General features: G+C 33.2%; 1 protein-coding gene across 4 annotated transcripts in view; it reads left to right on the top strand.

Annotated features, from left to right (window-relative positions):
- The window catches only part of GRIK2 (glutamate ionotropic receptor kainate type subunit 2), a 1,096,112-nt gene that overhangs the window by 737,548 nt on the left and 338,799 nt on the right, over positions 1-19,765 (top strand). For all 4 annotated transcript variants that reach the window (XM_078054938.1, XM_078054939.1, XM_078054940.1 and 1 more), the window contains one exon: positions 1,812-1,985. In XM_078054938.1, the coding sequence (XP_077911064.1) occupies positions 1,812-1,985 (174 nt within the window). The remainder of the gene's footprint in view (positions 1-1,811; positions 1,986-19,765) is intronic.

Below are 19,765 nucleotides of genomic sequence, written 5' to 3'. Positions count from 1 at the left end.
AATGACCAGTCTAACCAATGCTTTCTGTTAACTCAGAAGTATTCTGATTGGTCTCCTTGATTTTAGGAGTCTTGAAGCTACCAGATCAAATTACTAAAATGTACTTGATCACAATAGCTACCTGTAATAACAACTCTCTTCCAATAGAGGTTCTTCACACAGTAGTCTGTATTTTACTGATAAATACTATGGTTCACTCTAATAGAGATATTACTTCCCACCAGGTCACTTTTTGCAGCCTGTAAGAAACTTAGTGATAGGCTGGAGGGGAGGGCTTGGAAGACTTTACTCATCAGCAAATTATATTTCAGTGCAGTTACAACTCAGTTTCACCATAATCGTAAGATTTTAGAGGAATCAAAAGTACCTCTTAATAAGAAAAAAGAAATTAAAAAAAAGAAAGAAAAAGTAGTTTAGGATATATAGAATTCATTAGCCTATAATTGAAGGCTTTTTTTAAGTTTGATTTTAACCTAACTTTCCTATTTTCTTTTGTTGTTATTCTTCTTCATCAGTCCTCTTTTATAACAAAACTGATCTAGATCAGTCTACCGAATACGTTTTATGTTTTCTAATTTTTGTGCCTTTACTGACACTTTGAATGACATCCTTTTTCCTTTTGCCTATCAAAAACCTGGCCTTTCTTTAATGGAAGCTTAGATCCCATCCGCTTTATGAAGTTATTTTTGACTACAAAAATTCAAAGTTATTTGTCTTGCTTCTGACTTCTTGCACTTAAAACTCCTACTCTTTTGCCCCTTAGTGTGTATGAGTGTGTGTCTCCTTGGCTAGATTGCAAATACTGAAAATAAAAACCTAAAAAAATTCTTTATATTTTTTCACGGCACAGAGCACAGTGCAGACCAATATCATCTGCTCTCCATTGAAATTTATTTCTAGTTTGTAGCCTATGTAGCTGTATAAATCCAAGACAGACTTCACAGGACCAATGGCATTACTGTTGGTCTGGTTCCCAATATTGCCTGTAAGATCTGAGGATTAGTTAATGACAACTTGAAAGAGTGTAGGTATGTTCTTGTGGTGACATCCAACTCTTCTGGATGCTTTGGCCTCCTCTTTCCTGGGAAAACCAAAAGGCAAAGCCAGAGCATTAACTACAGCCTGGAACCCACAACCGAAATATGAAGGGTTCCCTATGGTGAACTTGTTGGGTAAGGTATAAAACAAAGGAACTGCAAGGGTTCCACAACCAAAAAAGGCCAGTTGTGTTGCCCTCACCTTTAATATAATTTTCATTAGTTAGAAGCCATATTTCATGAACTGTTTCTTTAAAAAAAAAAAAGATAAGACAAAATAAAAAAGTGGCAGTTACCAGTCAAGGAAGCAGAGCATAGGAAAAAAAACAAAACAAAACAAAACAAAACAAACCTAGTCAGTTAAAAAAAAAAAGTGATAGTGCATAAAATTTAAGGTAGTATTTTGGTATTAACCTAAGATATATTGGGAAACTTTATTGGGAGGAAAATATCTAAATAACTTTAAAATGAAGCTATCCTTAACATGGAGAAGAAAGCTCATGCAAATCTTAAATGTAGGTTACAGAAAAGCCTGTTGTTCCATTGGTAGAATTAGAATATGACATACACATGCATATTTATCTAGAATATGTATGTTTGCATTGGAAAAGCATGAAAATAGTCTATTTGAATCTTGGTGATTTCTGATGTTTAACATCATTTGAGAAACAATCATGTTAACTATTCTAAGGGAAGTAATAATTGACTATTTTAATTATACATATCTGTGAATGTACTCTATTGGTACTAACACAAAAAAAATTTGTCTTTCAGGACCTCTTTGCTCTTGATGTAGAGCCCTACCGATACAGTGGTGTTAACATGACAGGGTTCAGAATATTAAATACAGAAAATACACAAGTCTCCTCCATCATTGAAAAGTGGTCAATGGAACGGTTGCAGGCACCACCGAAACCCGATTCAGGTTTGCTGGATGGATTTATGACGGTATGAATTCCCACTTACAGATTAGTTTGTGGGTTTCTAAGTAGTTTTGCATAAATTATTAAATCTTCTGGATACAAACTTGGGTTTAACCGACGTTAAAGGCATGGTATCAGAACTACTCTTGCAAATAATTCTATTAACAATTTCCTGAATTAATTTATGTGGCAAATTTATACTTTTATACAAGTATCTCAAAAGACATTACAACTATTGTCAGAATACTACAATGTAGGGATTTCTCTAAAATTAGTGAGTGCCATATATAGGATAAATTAGAGACTGAGAAGAAGACGTTAACCTGATAGTTATATTTTTGATCTTAACTAGCGATACATGATTATTCTTCATCATGTTGGTTTGTGATGTCATATGTATGACCTACATCACACAAAAATCTCCTTAGAGTTATTTATTCTTTAAGGCTTAAGACTAACCAATAATCACATTTGTTATTTTTCAAGTCCTTTTTTAAACTTAGAAATTGGATTTAGGCAGAAACTATAAAAGAAGGGAACATTCTGGTATAAGTTTAGCTGTTTATACCACTGCTGCCAATGAAAACCTAATGGAAGACACATATATAATTTAAAAATTTTCTGATATCTCTGTTAAAAAACATAAACAAAAACAAGTAAAACTCAATGTTATTAATTATATTACTTAACTGATTATATTAAAATACTATTATTTGAACAGATAATCAATATAAAAATTATGACAGATATTTGCATTTTCTTTTTGCTACTAAGTCTTTGAAAGTTGTCTTTGACACCATACATATTAATTCAGACTAGTCACATTTCAAGTGCTCAATAGCCAAATGTAAGTACTGGCTATCTTATGAGACCAGGTAGGTTTACACTATACTATTTTTATACTATAGTTATTTAAGCAAATTATAAATGTCTGATACATCTCATCAAATCTGTTTTGTATAGAACAAATTATTGCTACATTTTAGGAAATAGCTAAGCACTTTGGCAATATTTACGTTTCCTAGGTCATTACAACCTGCTTTTATTAAGTGTCAGTCTAAATGGAACTTTTATAAGCATAACATTCTCTATCCTGATATGTGGGAAGCTTTTTCTATTATGATAATAATTTTTCCATTAATTGGTTCAATAGAGATTCAAAGTGTGTTTTTAATGTTGTAACAAAATAAAGGAAAAGTTCTATTATTTTTTTTTCCTTAAAAGTAGATTCAATCATAAAAATTGAGTATCTTCATAGAGACTGAAATCATAGTTGCCCTCATGGTACCAAACTTCTGATAAAAAAAAAAGGACAATTTTTTTTCTTTTAGTGAGAAAAACAATCTCCTAGAATTTGAAAATGTCTTATACCCACATTAATTTTTTTAAAGATATAGTATGAGGGGAATTTTATTCTTTTGCCTAAAAATAGAGATTGTTGACTAGTTCTAGTATTTTGGTATTAACCTAAGATATATTTGAGAAACTTTATTGGGAGGAAAATACCTAAATAACTTTAAAATGAAGATACTTTTTTCTCCAAAGCATATCCAGATTAAAAATAAAATACAACCTAAAAAAAATTACAAATATTATGCTTTATTCTCAGTGTGAAGATGTTGAATTAAACTTTTGGAACTTAATAAGAAAAATGTTATTTTTTTAAAATAAAATATGTACTATTCTTTAAATTATTATTTTAATCATGTATATATATTTTTTCAATATATGTTTTCTAGCTGTCTTTATCATTCTTTAATTTCAGGATGGATCTCTTATTATTTGTTCCTCAAAACCATTTTTGAATGATTTTAAGAAAAGTAAATCAATAGGTATCATGACAGTATTAACACTTTTACTTAGCACTTAACTCTAAGACTTCTACTAATATGTCCAAGGATTACTGTTCTCCTTTATATATCAAAACTACAAAAATGATCCAACTTTACTTAAGTATTCTCTGTATTTCTGTATAATTCCCTATATGATGTTACATGTCATCCCCTGAAACAAAGTGCTGTCTGACTTCTAAGTAAGTTATAGAGATTATTGAAAGACAGTTAAGTACAAAGGAAAGGTTATTAATTTCTTGTCCAGGGAGGCAGGGGCTCTTAGAGGGAATTAACCTTCAGAAGATGGAACAAAAAGACAGGGTGTTAGGAGGAATACAGGTTTGGGTTCTTTTCTTTTCTAGCCATGAGTCCATTCCTCCTCAATTCTGTCCTTCTGAACTGGCAGGTGATTTAGTAGGAATGGATAAGTGATGGAAAAAAATGCATTGATAAGAAAATGAGAAAATTAGCCTATTTATTGAAAACTCTGGGCATTGTGTATAGAACAGATTCTGAAATCTTTAGAAGAATATTCAATGCCAACACTCTTACCTTTGTTACAGTCATGAAGTGCTTTCCAAGTGTCATATTACATTTAAAAAATGAAAATGTTCACATATAAGGGATAATTACCCCTTCATTTGTATATTTTTAAGTTACTGCAAAATATAAAAATTTCACCAGAAAAGTTGAGATGAGATTTAAAAGTGAGGACATTTTTAAAATGAGTAAGCTGAAGATAAATTTACTTGTATGAGCACTTTTTGAATAATATTTCTTATCTAAAAATGTGTACTAGCTATTTATTTTATTTATAAATAGAGCATGGAACGCAAACCATTTTGGAAGTAAACATGAAGTTTGCCATTAAAATAAAAATGTCTTCAAGAATGGATGCAGATTGATTACTTTTTAAAAATTCTCTTTTGGAAAATGATAATATCTTTCAAAATCTTCTCATTATATAGCATTATATAATGACATAAAATATTATATGTAAAATATTTCATTATAAATCATTAATTCTTAATTATAAAATAGCACATGATTATTATAAACATAAAACCAGCATAGGATCTGTATAAAAATGTTGGTATATTTATGCCTTGCATGACTATTATTTTTCTTTTTCATTTAAGATCATATTGTAAGCATTTTCCCAGTCATTAAATGTTTAGGAAAAGGAGTTACTAGGCTATTTCCACCATGAATGGAGTCAGGAAATTAAGAGGAGTCTAGTTAGAAAAGAAAGGAATTATAGCCTGGCATTGTGGTGTTGGCACCATTCCCTCCAGTCAGTTCATGAGATCTCAGTGTTTATATATCTCTTGTTCTTTTTTTCTCCCTATGATCCCATAAAGAAATGGGATCATCAGCAAAGTCCCTGGTGCTTGGAGCAAGACCTATTATTATCAGTATCATAGTCATTTGTCAGTATGTAAGATCATAGTGCTTAGACTTTCACATTCTTTCTTCATGTTGAGCTATAAAAGGAAACAATGAACTGGATTCATAAGAATTTTTCTGGTTGAGTTAGCATCTTAACTGACCCCTGGGTTAAGTGTTTGTCTGCTAAGTGACTATTGAATACAAGACCATTTCTCCTGTACTTGTGGTTTCTTCTATGGTTTGGGGTCATCATAATAAATATATTAATGTCATTAGCTCAGTAAAATTTTTATCTCCATTTGGTATAAATCCAACCAAGAAACCAAGTTGCACAATATATCCAAGCCCAATCTCTTTAAGGAGAAAGTTAAAAAAGAAGTCCAACCCCCTTCCTTCACAAATAAGGGTTGTTTTTTTTTTTTTTTTTTTTCTAACTCATGATAACACCTTTCTCACACTTTCCCCAATGCCTGCACACTACCATCCAGTCAGTGTGCTAGACTCCTCCCCAGACATGAGCCATTACTATAAAACCCTTTCTTTACTGTGAATTGTCTGCTGAGTATAAACATATACATGTTTCCATGTTCCTGGGAGTATGGAAGTCCTCTAAGTGGACATTACCACTGTTCTTTACTGAAAGATCAGATGACATAGCTCCCAGTCTTCTGCCCAGAGGTCTGCCTTCTCCAAGCACAGTTCCCAAGGGCAGGGATTCACTTTTTTGAATCCATCAGAGCTGACAGTGGTTGTATTTATTTTGATATATTGAGTTTGCAATAATCTCAATTCAAGAGAACAAAACCCAGTAGAAATACCTCAAGGTAGTTTTAAACAGTCTAGCTATGTCTTAGAAATCTTTCCCAATTCCCCCATTATGCCCATGTATATTAATACTAACGGACCTGTACTTTATCTGGTAGTTTAAAAGTACCATTTTTTCGGGGTGCCTGGGTGGCTCAGTCGTTAAGCGTCTGCCTTCGGCTCAGGTCATGGTCCCAGGGTCCTGGGATCGAGCCCCGCATCGGGCTCCCTGCTCCATGGGAAGCCTGCTTCTCCCTCTCCCACTCCCCCTGTTTGTGTTCCCTCTCTCGCTGTGTCTCTCTCTGTCAAATAAATAAATAAAATCTTAAAAAAAAAAAAAAAGTACCATTTTTTCTTATATCGATATGTAATACCACACATATTCCTTGATAATGTAAATTTAAAACACAAGTCAATAATGACTGTGTTGGTTGGCTATATTATTTGGATTTCTACAGGGAGGTTACTATTTGGGAAATATAAACTCTGGATGCCAACTGCTTTCTCCATTTCCTTCCCCATCTCTTCACATCCATCAGTCAGTCATCAAACACTTTCAAGTCTGCTGTCTCAATACTTTTCTTCACTACATTCTTCTTTTCACCCCCAGACCCATGCCTTAGTTAAGGACCCCATGATCTCTCCTCTGGCTGTTGTAATAGTCTCCTTCTTGAAGTCTCACTCCTAACATCCCTCCTCTACATTTACCTTCTTTCTATGTGAACATTGCTAATGACTCCTCGTCATTTACTAGATAAAATTCGTATCCATTTGCCAAGACTGCAAGACCCTCCATGATCTGGCTTCTGCTGCTTGTCCAGCCTCCTATTTGCCTGCTCCCTGCTCTTTGAAGCCACCCATCTCACCACAGTGCTGTGTCCTCCTCATTTCAGCACAGGCTGGTCCCACTGTCTGAATGCATGGCATATTCCTACTTGTGCTCTAATTTTCAGGTCATCTGTAACCTTTTGGTGATTTTACCTGTGTGCTCTTTCATTTGTGCATGTTTTGTTTAGCACCATGTTGAAGTTTAACACTGGTAGTTTTGTGTTCACATCTCTTTTCCAAAAGACTTGTAGTTCTTTGGAGGCAAGACCTAGGTTTCTTCATCCTTGAAGGCCCTGTACCCAATTAAGTGCCTGGTGCAAAGTGAATGCATTGTGAGGGTGTTCATAATGAAGGAGGGCCTGCCTGACTGAAAAAAACGTGTGTGTTAATTTATTTTAATCACACTACATCTGTGCTCTAATCACTAGGTTCTCTCAGTTTCCCAAATATGTTCTGGAGAGCTTTTTTTTAAAAAATTTATGTACTTACACTTAATTGTCAAGATATCTAATCATTTGGAAAATGCAATTAGGCTACTGTCAAATATTTGTTAGAAAAATATCTTAAAAGGCAAAAGCTTAGAAACACTTTTGATTAAATAGTGGAAGTTTAGTGAGTTAGAAAAGGAGTTTCTCTTCTCCTTTACAAAAAAGTGAACATGTTTATGAGAGAAGAATCTTTATGTATTTAAGTTCCAATGTCCTCTTAAAAATTATTCTTTTGTAACAACAGACCATAGCCCAGAAATTTTAAAATTTCTTTCATCATTTGATTAACTTTAAAGATCAATGTCTTGTATACCCAATTCATGACAGGGAGTTAGCTTATGTACTAAGAGGGGACTAGTGATCACTCTGCTACTGTACAAAGATTTACCTTTAGGAAATAGAATCACAGAAAATTAAAGTATGACCAGGCAGGCTTTCATGTTCTCCTGGAACTACAAGTCTGTCCTTGCCACTGTCTTCTTAATTAGCTGGAGCTATTTTCTTCGATTCTGTTGTAAAGAGAATATAAGACTTTGCCAGACAGTGGATCAAACTAATTCTCCACTTTTTAATCAATAGAGGCATTTTGAAAATGTTGACTTTATCCTATATTCCACTAAAACACCAAAGGTGTAAAAAGTAGCAAAATGATGAATTAATTACTTTTTCTTTGATCAATTTTAATTGTGTGTATGCTGTGTACTCCAGACTTGATACCAGGCACTCAGGGTTTGGTGATGAAGATAATATATCTATTTCCTCACAGATCTTAGGGCATTGACAAAATTAGAAGATAGTGTATTACTGATCACATCTCACATCTTAGTAGTACAAAAAAAAATATTCAAACTTTAATTCTTGACTTCTTCCCAATTTTGTGTTTCTTTGGTTGATTTAGTTTCCTGTCTTCTTTCAAAATTGTTAAAATTCCCTGTTTTCTATTTCATTTTTTGATAGCAAGAGACAAACATATATTTACCAGGAGTTTTGCATAATTTCTTAGTGTTTTGATGAAAAATGTGTAACATTTCACAATATTTATCAACATAACTGCTAGTTTTATTCTTGTCTTTACCACAGAAGAAATATTTAGGAGTCTATATCATAATCAAATGTGACAGAAGTATTTGTAGAAGATATTTCAGAATATGTTATGAAGTCACAAGCACAACACTCATTATATTTGTATATGATTGATTTAATGAATAGTAAAAGGACATGGAGTTTGTGGCATGAATAACGGGATGGCACTATATTCCTTCACTTTATATACCTATTAATCTTCCATGATGTACTGGGCTGCAAGTTAAATCTGAATATAAATAATTGAGATGACCTAACAACCTCCATTGTTTCATTAACATACAACATTCCATTTAATTGCCTTTCCTCATTGACAGATTAAATAATCAGCATTTATCTAAAGCTGATAAAGAGTTGGAATTTCCATTTTAAGTAATTGTTCCTTACATGAAAAATGGCAGTTGCAATGAATCATTTCCTTCATAATCATGTTATTTTTTAGGCCAATTTTTAAACTTTTCACTTGGAAAAAAGGAAGGTTGAATCAGGAGACTTTTTTTACCCCTTCCACCCTCAAGAACAAAATTTATCTGTGAAGTACTGATCTAAGATCATGCAATACACACTTGTAATGGATTAATACATTTCTGTTCACAATTTCCCTCGGCTTCTTATTTTACATTTAATAGCTATATGGTTACATATAGATATAACCAATCACAGATGATATAAGGAAAGTAAGTACAGGGCACAATATAAAGGGAATACAAGGTGGTTAAGAAAATAAGCAATAAGCAATAAATTCTTTTACTAGAGCAGGCACTCAGGTTAGAAGGGGGCTAACAACAAGTTTGACATAATGATCACTCTCCTGGATTAGAGGAAAATGGATTGGGAAACAATGGGAGAAAAGGTGGGATAAAATTTTTGCATAGCAACTAATTAATAGACAATTATAAATGTGCAACATTTAACATGTAGTAATACAGAATAGTTAAAGTCAGGTGGTTGAAATTATGTAAAAACAGAGAGTAAGCGATGGCACTGAGGCATATAAATATTAAGAAATATTATTACTCAGATACAGATTCATAATGAACTACAGAAAAATTCTGGCTAAGAAAGATTAACAATTGCTATAAACTGTAGTACTTTCTCTTTATAGGATCTATTTTTAAAATAAAAAGAAAGAGTGGATCTATTTCTAAAATGTACAGAACGTGTTTTTTGACTGTTTACATTCAGAATAAAATACATAGAGCTAAGCTACATTCTATATTTGGAAATAGGGGATGGACTGACAGGGAGTGATAATTACTATCAAAACTATGTTTTTTCATATTATTCCATTTTATTCATAATTTTAGGAATTTATTTTAGGAATTTTGTTATTTTTATGATTTTGGAATTTATATTAAAAATATTGAAAAATAATAGATAAAAGATATCTTGGCCTCATATAGTCTTTAAATAAAATACATTTTTAATTTTTTTAAAGTTTATTTATTAATTTATTATCTCTACATCCAGCATGAGGCTTGAACTCATTACCCTTAGATCAAAGTTGCATACTCTTCTGACTGAGCCACACAGGCGCCCCAAATTTTTAAATAATAAACAATAACAATAACATAAGTTGCCATTTAAATACTTATATTTAAATACAGTTTTATATAAAAACAAATAATACAAAAGTATATAATGTTTATTATATTTATACAGATTTATATTACTTTTAGATACTATCATGAAAGGTAAGCTATATCCTTATTTATTTACTAGAAAGACAATGTTAGTGGCCATAATTTTATTAGGCTAATTAGCATTTATAATATATGGCCTCAGGACACTAAAAATATAAAAGATTTTGATAGATTTTTTATTAAATATTAACTCTTAACTATAAAATATGTATGTATAAACAGGTAACATATTTAACTGTAGATATTGTTAATTTGGGGCAGTGTATGTCTGTCAAATTTTAACAAATTTTCCTTCTTCACTACCGTGATTTATAACAAATTTCATCTTGTTTTGTCATGCTCAATTTTAGAAGAATTATTAAGATAGCTAGAAAATATTGCAAATAAATCAAGAACATGATATGTAATGAAATTTGTGTTATATATAATAAACAACAATCATAACTGGGTTTTTTTTCGTGTAGATATATACAACAGTAGATGTTTTCCTCTTTTTTGTTTTTAAATTACCTTACCAATGCAGAAATTCTCTTGCCTGTTTGATCCAAGAATTATCTGACTCTGTTATTAGAAGTAGGAGCAGACACATATATGAAGTGTGAATACTGAGGACATTCACATGTATAATAGCCCTAGGAAGTTTGATCCAAACAAACTTTGAATCTGGCTCCTGATGCATGTTACCTTTTGTATTGACAATTTCTACTATAAAATGACCTAACCGTGAAATGTATTTAACACTTACTACATCCTAGTACTATTATTGCCTCATGACAACATCATGGAGCAGTTATAATCCTCATTTTATAGACACAGGTACATAGAATAGGTAGATTATATAAAAAGGAAGATCCTGGGACTATAGTCTGAAGCAAATATGAAGGAATCCTTAAGCATCCAGAGGTAAAAGTTAAGCACAATGGATTAGAAACCAGCAAAAAAATGTTACATTCATTGTTTCTTCTTCAACTTTAATGTATAGGGTTTCACACCAATTTGGGGTGAGTTGGTGGATAGTTGGTCTACTAAACCCTCCTATTTTCTTCCCAAATAAATTAAACTAATAAATAGGGATCCGAAGCCAGCATCTGAATCCCATTTTCAACCCTTTCCAATACTGTTACCTTAGGCAAGTTACTTAACCTCTTTGGGCCTCACTTGTCAAATAGAAATAATAAATTTTAGTGTGTTGTTCTAAAAATTGAAAGGGATAATGAATTAACATATAAAAATATTGGAAACCTACCTGGGTTTTTATAATTATAAATTATATTATTGATTCTTCTTAAGCTCCTCGTGCCTTCCAAATATAGAACAAATTTTGATATGGTGCTTATAATTTAATTAATTCAATCATGGGGGTGCCTGGATGGTTCAGTTAGTAGCACGTGCAACTGTTGGGCTCAAGGTCGTGAGCTTGAGCCCCATGTTGTGGGTGGAGATTACTTAAAAAAAAATTCAATCATATTATTCCAACATCACTTGTTATCTCTTATATGTGTTAACACCATAATAGATGTGTATGTGTATGTGTTGGATGATTAATTGACATAGAAAACTTAGGAAGATTCATACAGAATCTACTTAGTACTTGCATCTAGTAGTCTTTTTTAAAAATGTACCCAATCACAATAATTTGAAATGTGCTATTGGAATGACATATCCCTATTTTGAACAAGTTTCTAAGTAGTTAGAAGTTTACAAAAACTTCTGTTTGTATGTGTCACTTATTTCCTCCCAATGTCAGGCCCCTTCTTTTTTAGATTAAAAAGATGGCTTTTTGGCATAGAATTAAAGGTTGGATTTTTGCTCATTTTTTTTTTTTTTTATGTCAGTTATCAAAGACTGTTAAATCTATTTCTATCTTAGAGCAAGAACTTTGGAATCAGAATCATCTGACTATTGAAATTGAGATCTACTTATTACTTACTTTCTGAAATTCTGCTAATTACCTAACATCTCTGAGCCTCAATTACCTCACCTGTTTAGTGGAGATAGTAATGCCTACAACAAGGTGTCACTGTGAAGATTAAATACATAACTTTGATACTGCTCAAAGACAGTGTCTGGTACATAGTAAATTCTCCAAAAATGGCATCCATTTACTTCAAGACAAATATCATTTCTGCCTCGTAGTGTAAGTAATATTTCTGTTCAGAGTAAAATTCATCTTTCTCAAAGTCTTATGATACCCTGTTTATACAAATATGACAAGTGAATAAGCACACAAACATGTATGCTTAGTTGAATAGGTAGTTGCTTCCTCTGATGCGCTGGATGAGGTTAAGTAAATGAATGAACAAGAATCATTGCTAGTTTTACTATCAAATTGTTGAAGTTAGTTTCATAACACTGGTACCTAAGTAACTATATTTACATTAGAAAGACTTTTTTTTTTAAAGTGTAGCCTATGCAGTTTTGTGATATAAAGTTTTAAGAAATGGTCAAAGACCTACTCTGATGCACTAATATCCAAGATATGCTTGGCCAGTACTCTTTAAATCCACATTAATAAATCAAAAGAATATTTCAGACAAAATGAAATGAAGAGTTTTAAGGTGAATTTGCCTAAAGTATATTAGGAATTCTCTTTCTTTATTATGCAGAGAGGAAATATTATGTTGATCTTTCATTTGCCTTTCTAAAAGAATTCATAAATATTTTATTCATTAATCTTCAGAATACCCTGCGACCAAATTGAACCAGAAGGGAAAAGCAAAGTTATTAAATAGACACAGATGTTGAAATGGTACCAGATCAGTCCTTCATGAAAAATCCCTGTGTATTGTTACTCATTAATTCCTTCTCCAAATATTTATTGAAAACCTATTATATGGAACGTGTGGTATTAGATCATATAGATGATAAGAAAAAATATATATATAAACATAATGAATTATCAATTTGGTAAGGGAAGTAAATTACATCCTTAAATAATAATAAAAAAAAAACACTGACATGTAATGAGGAATATATGTAGAAAATAGTGTGTTTAGATAGATGGGAGTTTACCCACTTTTTGTTTAGGACGTAATTGCAACTTCACATAAAATCACAGCTTGAGAATGTTACATGCCCAAATTAACAGGAAGAACAAGGTGAATATTAATTCTCACTTTACAGATATGGAAGTGAGGCTCAAATATGTTTAGTATGTTGTCCAAGGACATTCAAATCAGAAGGTGGAGCTGAGCTTTATGTTTAGGCCTTTCTAATTTGAAAGGCCTTGGGCTCTTTCTGCTCCACCCTGCTCCCAGAAAGTCTCGTCTGGTGACTCTCTGCAGGTGCATTAGACTCACTCCAATGGAGGCAGGAAGCTGTAATTCAAGCCTACAGTAATAAACACTGGAAGTAGAGCAGAGAGGGCTCAAAGGAATGATTGAACAGGGAGACTTTTTTGAGATGGGAAAGGAGAATAAGGAGACAAGAGAGGCCTTTGAACTTTCCAGCTTAGGTAACTGGGAGAACACTTAAGCTTTTAATAAAAATGGGGCCATCTGGAGGACTAGGTGGTCTGGAAAGGGGATGGTGTTGATTACAGACATGTAGGATTTGAGGTGATGATAATCCCTAAAAGGAGAGGGGTCTGGCAAAAATTTAGAAGCTGGAATATTGTTTCTCATTGCAGTAATGTCTCAGTTTCCTTGTCAGAAACAGAGGGAAACATCCCAGTTCTGAAGGGTGTATGTTTACAACCCTTCATAGAAAAGGATCTAGCCAACATGTTTGGCCTCCTAGACTAAGCCACCCTGGAAGTGAGAAAATTTAAGCCATACTGAATATTGGTTAAGGAATTACTGTGTCTTTTAGTGCCTTTGTTTCTCGGCAGTTGTACCCCAACAGCCTGAGGCTCACCAAATGCGTCCTGGCTCTTGGGAATATGCCTTGGGAAACGAGATGTTCATTTGAATTCTGGTGCTGTCTTTCAAGGAAAATATTACTGCTGCTAAATGTTGCTTTTAAAAATCAACTTCTCAGACTCCATTCTTCAGCTTTAAATATTTATTCCTCTCTCCAAATCCTTTAACTTTATCAAAGGGAAAAGGGAAATGAATAAGTGAAAAATTAAAGACAGTGAAATACCTTTAAAATATGAACTTCTCTAGCCCCTAAGGAATGTACACATAAATTTAACTGACAAAAACCATACATAGTTTTCTAGATTTGAGAGTTTGCTAGGCTACAATTTCATTTTAAGTAAATTTGAAATAACCAAAATAACAATAAGGTGAAAATGGATGTTACTCATTTGGTCACTTTTAAAAGTATCATAAATATGTTGAATATTTAATATTATTTAAATTTTATTGTATGGATGATACTGTAGAAAATTTGTAAACTAAAAAATTTTGTGGAGGAAAATTAAAATTTTCTAATTATTAACATGACAAGTCAAGAGAATGACAACTAACATTTTAGGAACTAGTAGAAGCTCTCTTAACTTGCCTTCCCTTAACTGATTCATAAGAGTAACCAAAGCTCGCTCTCTATCCACTGTTTAAAATAAACTAATTGATGTCCATAAGCAGCCCAAGAATTAACTGCTAGCAGCCGACTCTATCAAGTTTCTGTATTTTTCTCTCACAGTTGTATATTCTTTAAAAAGGTCAGTAATGATTCTTCCAAAACCATTTATATTTGTTGTATTTATTAATGACATAATTCAGATAAATATTGCATAAAATAATGAATTACAAGGGTAATTCAGAACTGTTCCCATGAAAACTAAGTTGATTACATTGAAAAATTTGGCAAAGCCAAGCCATCTAGATATTTTTTTTTTATGTTAGTGTGAGCAAGACAGCTCTAAAAGGTGGATTCTGCACATAGTTTGTTTTGCAAGTCTCTTTATTCTTCTTTCAATTGAAAGAAACCAAAGCTGAAAATCGTGGCTAATCCATTATGTTTGGGGCTTATGCAAAACGGGAGAGGGGTTCTAAGCAGCAGACCCATGAAAAGGGTCTTGGCTCTACATTAATATATTTAGGGATAGATTTACAGTTAGATGTTTTACTTTAAAATAAAACTTTTAAAGTATATATGCTTTAACCAACCATCTTAATTAACTGGCCAAATATTAGCTTTGCTTGCTTTAGAAAAGAAGTCATCCATGCATTTATTTCTATTAATTTTTTGTGCCCTTGTACATATTTCATTAGGAATGGGATCATATGGTGTATAGTTTGCATGATGTTTTCTTAAAGTTAAACTAACATTTTTAAAAATCTGCTATGTGTTAAGCACTGTTCTTGCTATAGAGATATAGTGGTAAGGATGGAATATATCTTCTATTTGGTAAATGGAAGAATAAGTTAAAGAAAACTAGTGTAAGAAAATAGAGAGTGATTAGGGGTGGGGAAGACTCTTTAGCTAGAGTATTGCTAGGAGCTGATGTGTGGGATAAGTCCAAATAATAAGAAATAGGTAGCCTTGCAAAGATTTATCAGAAGAACATCTAGGCAGAAGGAAAAAGTACAAAATCCCTGAAATGGAAACAGGTGAGTTGAGTGTACTAAATAATTTGGAATAAGAGGGAAAATGATAGAAGAACAGAAAGTGGTCATGAGATATGTGATTTAGGTCTTTGAAGGACGTGTAAATTTGTATTTTGATCAAAATGCCGGGAAAGGCCTGGAGGGATTTTACAAATGAGTATTGGACTTAACTGGTCATTGGTTGTTAGGACATTTTCTTTTTATGTCCATCTCTTTGTATAATAGAACAATATTACTTTAGGAGGAATAGAAAGATCTTTATGAACAGTGTACATATGTTTCTAGCGGTGACAAACTGAAGGAAACATATGTTTGGTAAATGTATCAAATTGTATGAAAAAATAAAACCAGTGACAGTTAAAGTAAGAATTCACTGTTTTAATATGCTACCAGTGTAAGACAGTAATCATTTATAATTGCCAGCAAATGACAAAGTTAAATGTGGTAAAAAATATTTTGCATAGCAATTAATTTCTCCATCTGCTTTGATGCTTTTTAAATATTAAATACTGAACATACAGTTTTTTAAATGGCATTGTTTTTGTGTCTTTAATGAGTTATTTAAAATAAATTCTTTAAGAAGTGCAATGATACAGAATACTTCAACAGTGTTAGGAAATATGTAAGGAGACATGCAGAATTCTAATCTTCTTGCTGGTATTGTATTCAATATTTTGCCTTCATCAGTACATACCCACAGGAACACAGCTGGACAGAATATCTTTCTATGATCTTTAGCAGCTCTGTATTGCCCCATAAATGACTCAGCTATGAATCAGTGAATGTGCTTCAGGCCTTGATTTTTGTTTTTAGTTCAAAGATTGAACACCATGAGGGCACCACCCAGAGAGAGATTTATCATGTTTTGTTTCAGATCTCTTATGGTAAAAACGGAATTTTCTTGTCTTTGTTCTACCAAATACCTTCTATGCATAATTTAAAAAATAAGCTCTTTTAAAAAAATATATTAGGGAATATTAACCAGAATAAGATAAAACTAAAGTAGGTTTCCCCACCCTTTAAAACATGTACTACTACCCCAAGAAATGCCTATTGGCATATTTATTATTCAAAAATTTTATTTTCTCATATTGTGTATTTGCAAACATCTTTGTATACTATGCAGTACATTAATTAGTTTTAAATTTTATAATTCAGAATATATTGAATATAGTGTCTGTTTTGGTCCTCCATGAAGCAAATCCCAAAATGAGATCAGATGTACAACAGATTTATTGGCAGATGTGCCTGTGAAGCATAAAGAAGGAGGAAGCTAGAATAGGTAGTCTTCAGTCCAAGATGCAGGTCTGAAATCTGTGAGAGGAGAGAGGAGGGTTAGAATTGGGTAGGAAGAGCCTTAGACTGCGATGCAGAAATTCTTAGCCATGCTGAAGGGGATTCCTTAAGCCAGAGCTTCCACTAAGGAAATTTTGTTTCAGGAAGGACCGAGCTGGTTCTAGCAAGCCTACCAGCTCAGTCATAAACACAGTGGTGTATACGAAGGTGCAGAAGCTGGAGGCTATTAATCAGCTAAATTTCCTGTAGCAGTTTGTCTTGAAGGAAGATTCAAGTAGTAGGGCATCTCTATGGCCATCACACATACATATTCTGGGCCTTTTAGTGGAGTTATTGTCAAGAGATACAGATTTTCTTTCTTGGTTTCCTCAGTTTATAATGCTCACCCTTAACTGACTGGGTGCTGTAAGTGTTATCAGGTGAGAAAAAGAGGAGGCACTGTATAGCTGCCTCGTGGGCTCCGGATTAAAAAACAACAAAAATAGCAAATCAATTAATCAGTCTCAAAACATATATCCTGATTATAGGATAGTATAGGCTTATATATGTTTACAAATAATAAACATGTTTTCATTTGACACATAATACTATTAAGAAGCTAATCCAAAATTGTAAGAGGGTTATTACATTTCAATGAGGAATGCCCAGCAGTGTCCAACAAAACAGGGAGAAAAACTTGGAAGTAAGCATGGAAAATCGTATAGTCAGACAACAAGGCACATAGATTTAATAATTGAGTTAACTGAGAATAGTCATGTGACCTACACATGCATTATATAGTTTTAAAGAATTGTGATAGTATACTTCCACTGAAACTAAAACTCTATAGCAGAAGCAGTGAATAGGATCTCCTACTCTGATTTCTGAAGGGTGCTCAACTTACCTTATTAATTAATAAATCATAATTTAGTCTTTGATTATGAAGTCTTTGATTCACAAAATTAATCACAGAGATTGTTGGATTTTTCAGTATTTCTAGATGATAATTTATTGTAGTTATTTTAAAATTTATTATTGTATATTAATATAGCTTAAAACTCTTAAAACAGAGTATAGTGAGTGTTGATCATGTGTCAGGCATTGTCCTGGTTAATGCTGATACATGGGGCAAGCAATTCAGGTGTTCTCCCTTTGATGGTTAGTTAAAATTTCATTCATTCACCCCTTAAGCAGACCTATCTATCAGTTTTTTTTTTTTTGCTTTGTTTTATAAAAGGATTTAAGAAACTGTTCTCCAGCTAGTATAGAACAATGCTCTAAAATTAAAGAAGGGAAATTTCCATTAAGTAAATAGGTAGCTTAGCTCAGGTGTCATCCTCCCAAGCTGAATAACTGGGCTTCACAAGGTCTAAGTATTTAAGCTGATGGCTCTAGTGGTAACAGGATTGTGGGGTTAAAACCTTATGTTTGTGATTTCTGGCTAGCTCTTATCTCTTAGCTTCAGGTTTTGGCACAGGCCTAGGATGGCAGAGAATCATCTGCTTTTTCTGTGGGATAGAAGGCAGAGAATTCTTGCCATTAATGTTCAGCCTCGCTCTCATAGGAGTTTGTCTGTGCTGCTGGAATAAGCAAGAATTGGTTCTGGATGAGAAAGGGCTTCTTGACAGTGTCAATGCAGGGATGTTCTGGGTTTACCCTTAGCCTCTGGGAATTGTTTCCTGAGAGGCAAAACCTCGTACAAAACATTCATCAATGCCACTGTCAGAGATAGTTGGTCTCACGTTGATTTAATCAGGATGACATTTACTGTTTTAAGTAAAAGAAGAGCCCATTGATGAGCCCTCATTGTGAAGTCTTTTCAAATAGGAAGCATTTAAAATGTCATCTCCTGGGATGACAAGCTAGTTGCAGAGTGTGAGAGGCAGGAATGGTGAAATGGGAGAGCAGGGGTTTTGTAGTCACATGCAGACCTGCATTCGAGTCCTGGCTTCGCTGCTTACTTGCTGTGTGTCTTTAGAAAGATGACCTGAACCTCTGTTTTCTTGTCAATGAGATGGGCTTATAAAGTTATATCACAAAAGGTGATTGTGAGGATCCAATGAGACCACATGTATGCAAATGTTTTGGAAATGCCTACTGCTAAAAACATATGTAAAATGTTTTCGTATGTAGCATTTTAGTTTGAATCAAGAGTGATTGGACTTTGTGATCTAAATTATTGCTCCTTTTTAAAATAAATCTCTGAGTCATACTTAATCTACAGATTAAAAACAAAGTAAAAACTATGATATATGAAAATTTGTTTGATTGGGGCTGGCTCTAGAGTACCGTCACTGAAGATTGCTCATAGTCCCTCCTGTGGCTCACTCGCTCTCCTAATCCTAAGAATTCCTTACTTTCCATGTGGGCCCATTATAAACCTGAGGTCTATGTGTTCCAAAAGAGACAAACTGATAGCTAATAATCTTGATAAACTATCTTTGCATAGTTGATATTTGGAAAAACTATTTAAGATATAAATCTGCCTTGATCCACCTCTTCTCAACTAGGGCTCACTCTGTACACTGCTTGAAAATTAAGAGGCATTTTGACAGCTGAGTTGAACCTTCAAAACAATCCTGGTGACACTTCACCTTCTCTTCCGAATGTTAAACCAGGAAGAAAAGAAATGAGTCACAGCCATCACGGATGTAGACTTCAAAGTGGAGGCTCAGTTGTGTTTATGAGAGTGAGAGCTCAGGTTAGCTGTGAATGGGGGAGATAATAAAAAAGTTCTTGATGATATGGCACTTATTACTGTAACAATTACGAAGACCCTGTATCATGTAACTCTTTTAATGAAGATCATTGAGACTTTCTATATCTATTTCCCTAACCTAGAAACCAGAATGAAACACTGGTAAGCCATTAATTTTTATATTTTAGGAACCCTGCTGCTTTCTTTATGTTTTTTCTTTCCTTTTGTTATACAAGTAAATGATCAGTCTCTGGCATTTGGCTCAGAATA

The sequence above is a fragment of the Halichoerus grypus genome, chromosome 9 (assembly GCF_964656455.1).
Source record: "Halichoerus grypus chromosome 9, mHalGry1.hap1.1, whole genome shotgun sequence".
NCBI classification, from domain to species: domain Eukaryota; kingdom Metazoa; phylum Chordata; class Mammalia; order Carnivora; family Phocidae; genus Halichoerus; species Halichoerus grypus.
This window is presented reverse-complemented; position numbering and strand designations above follow the sequence as displayed.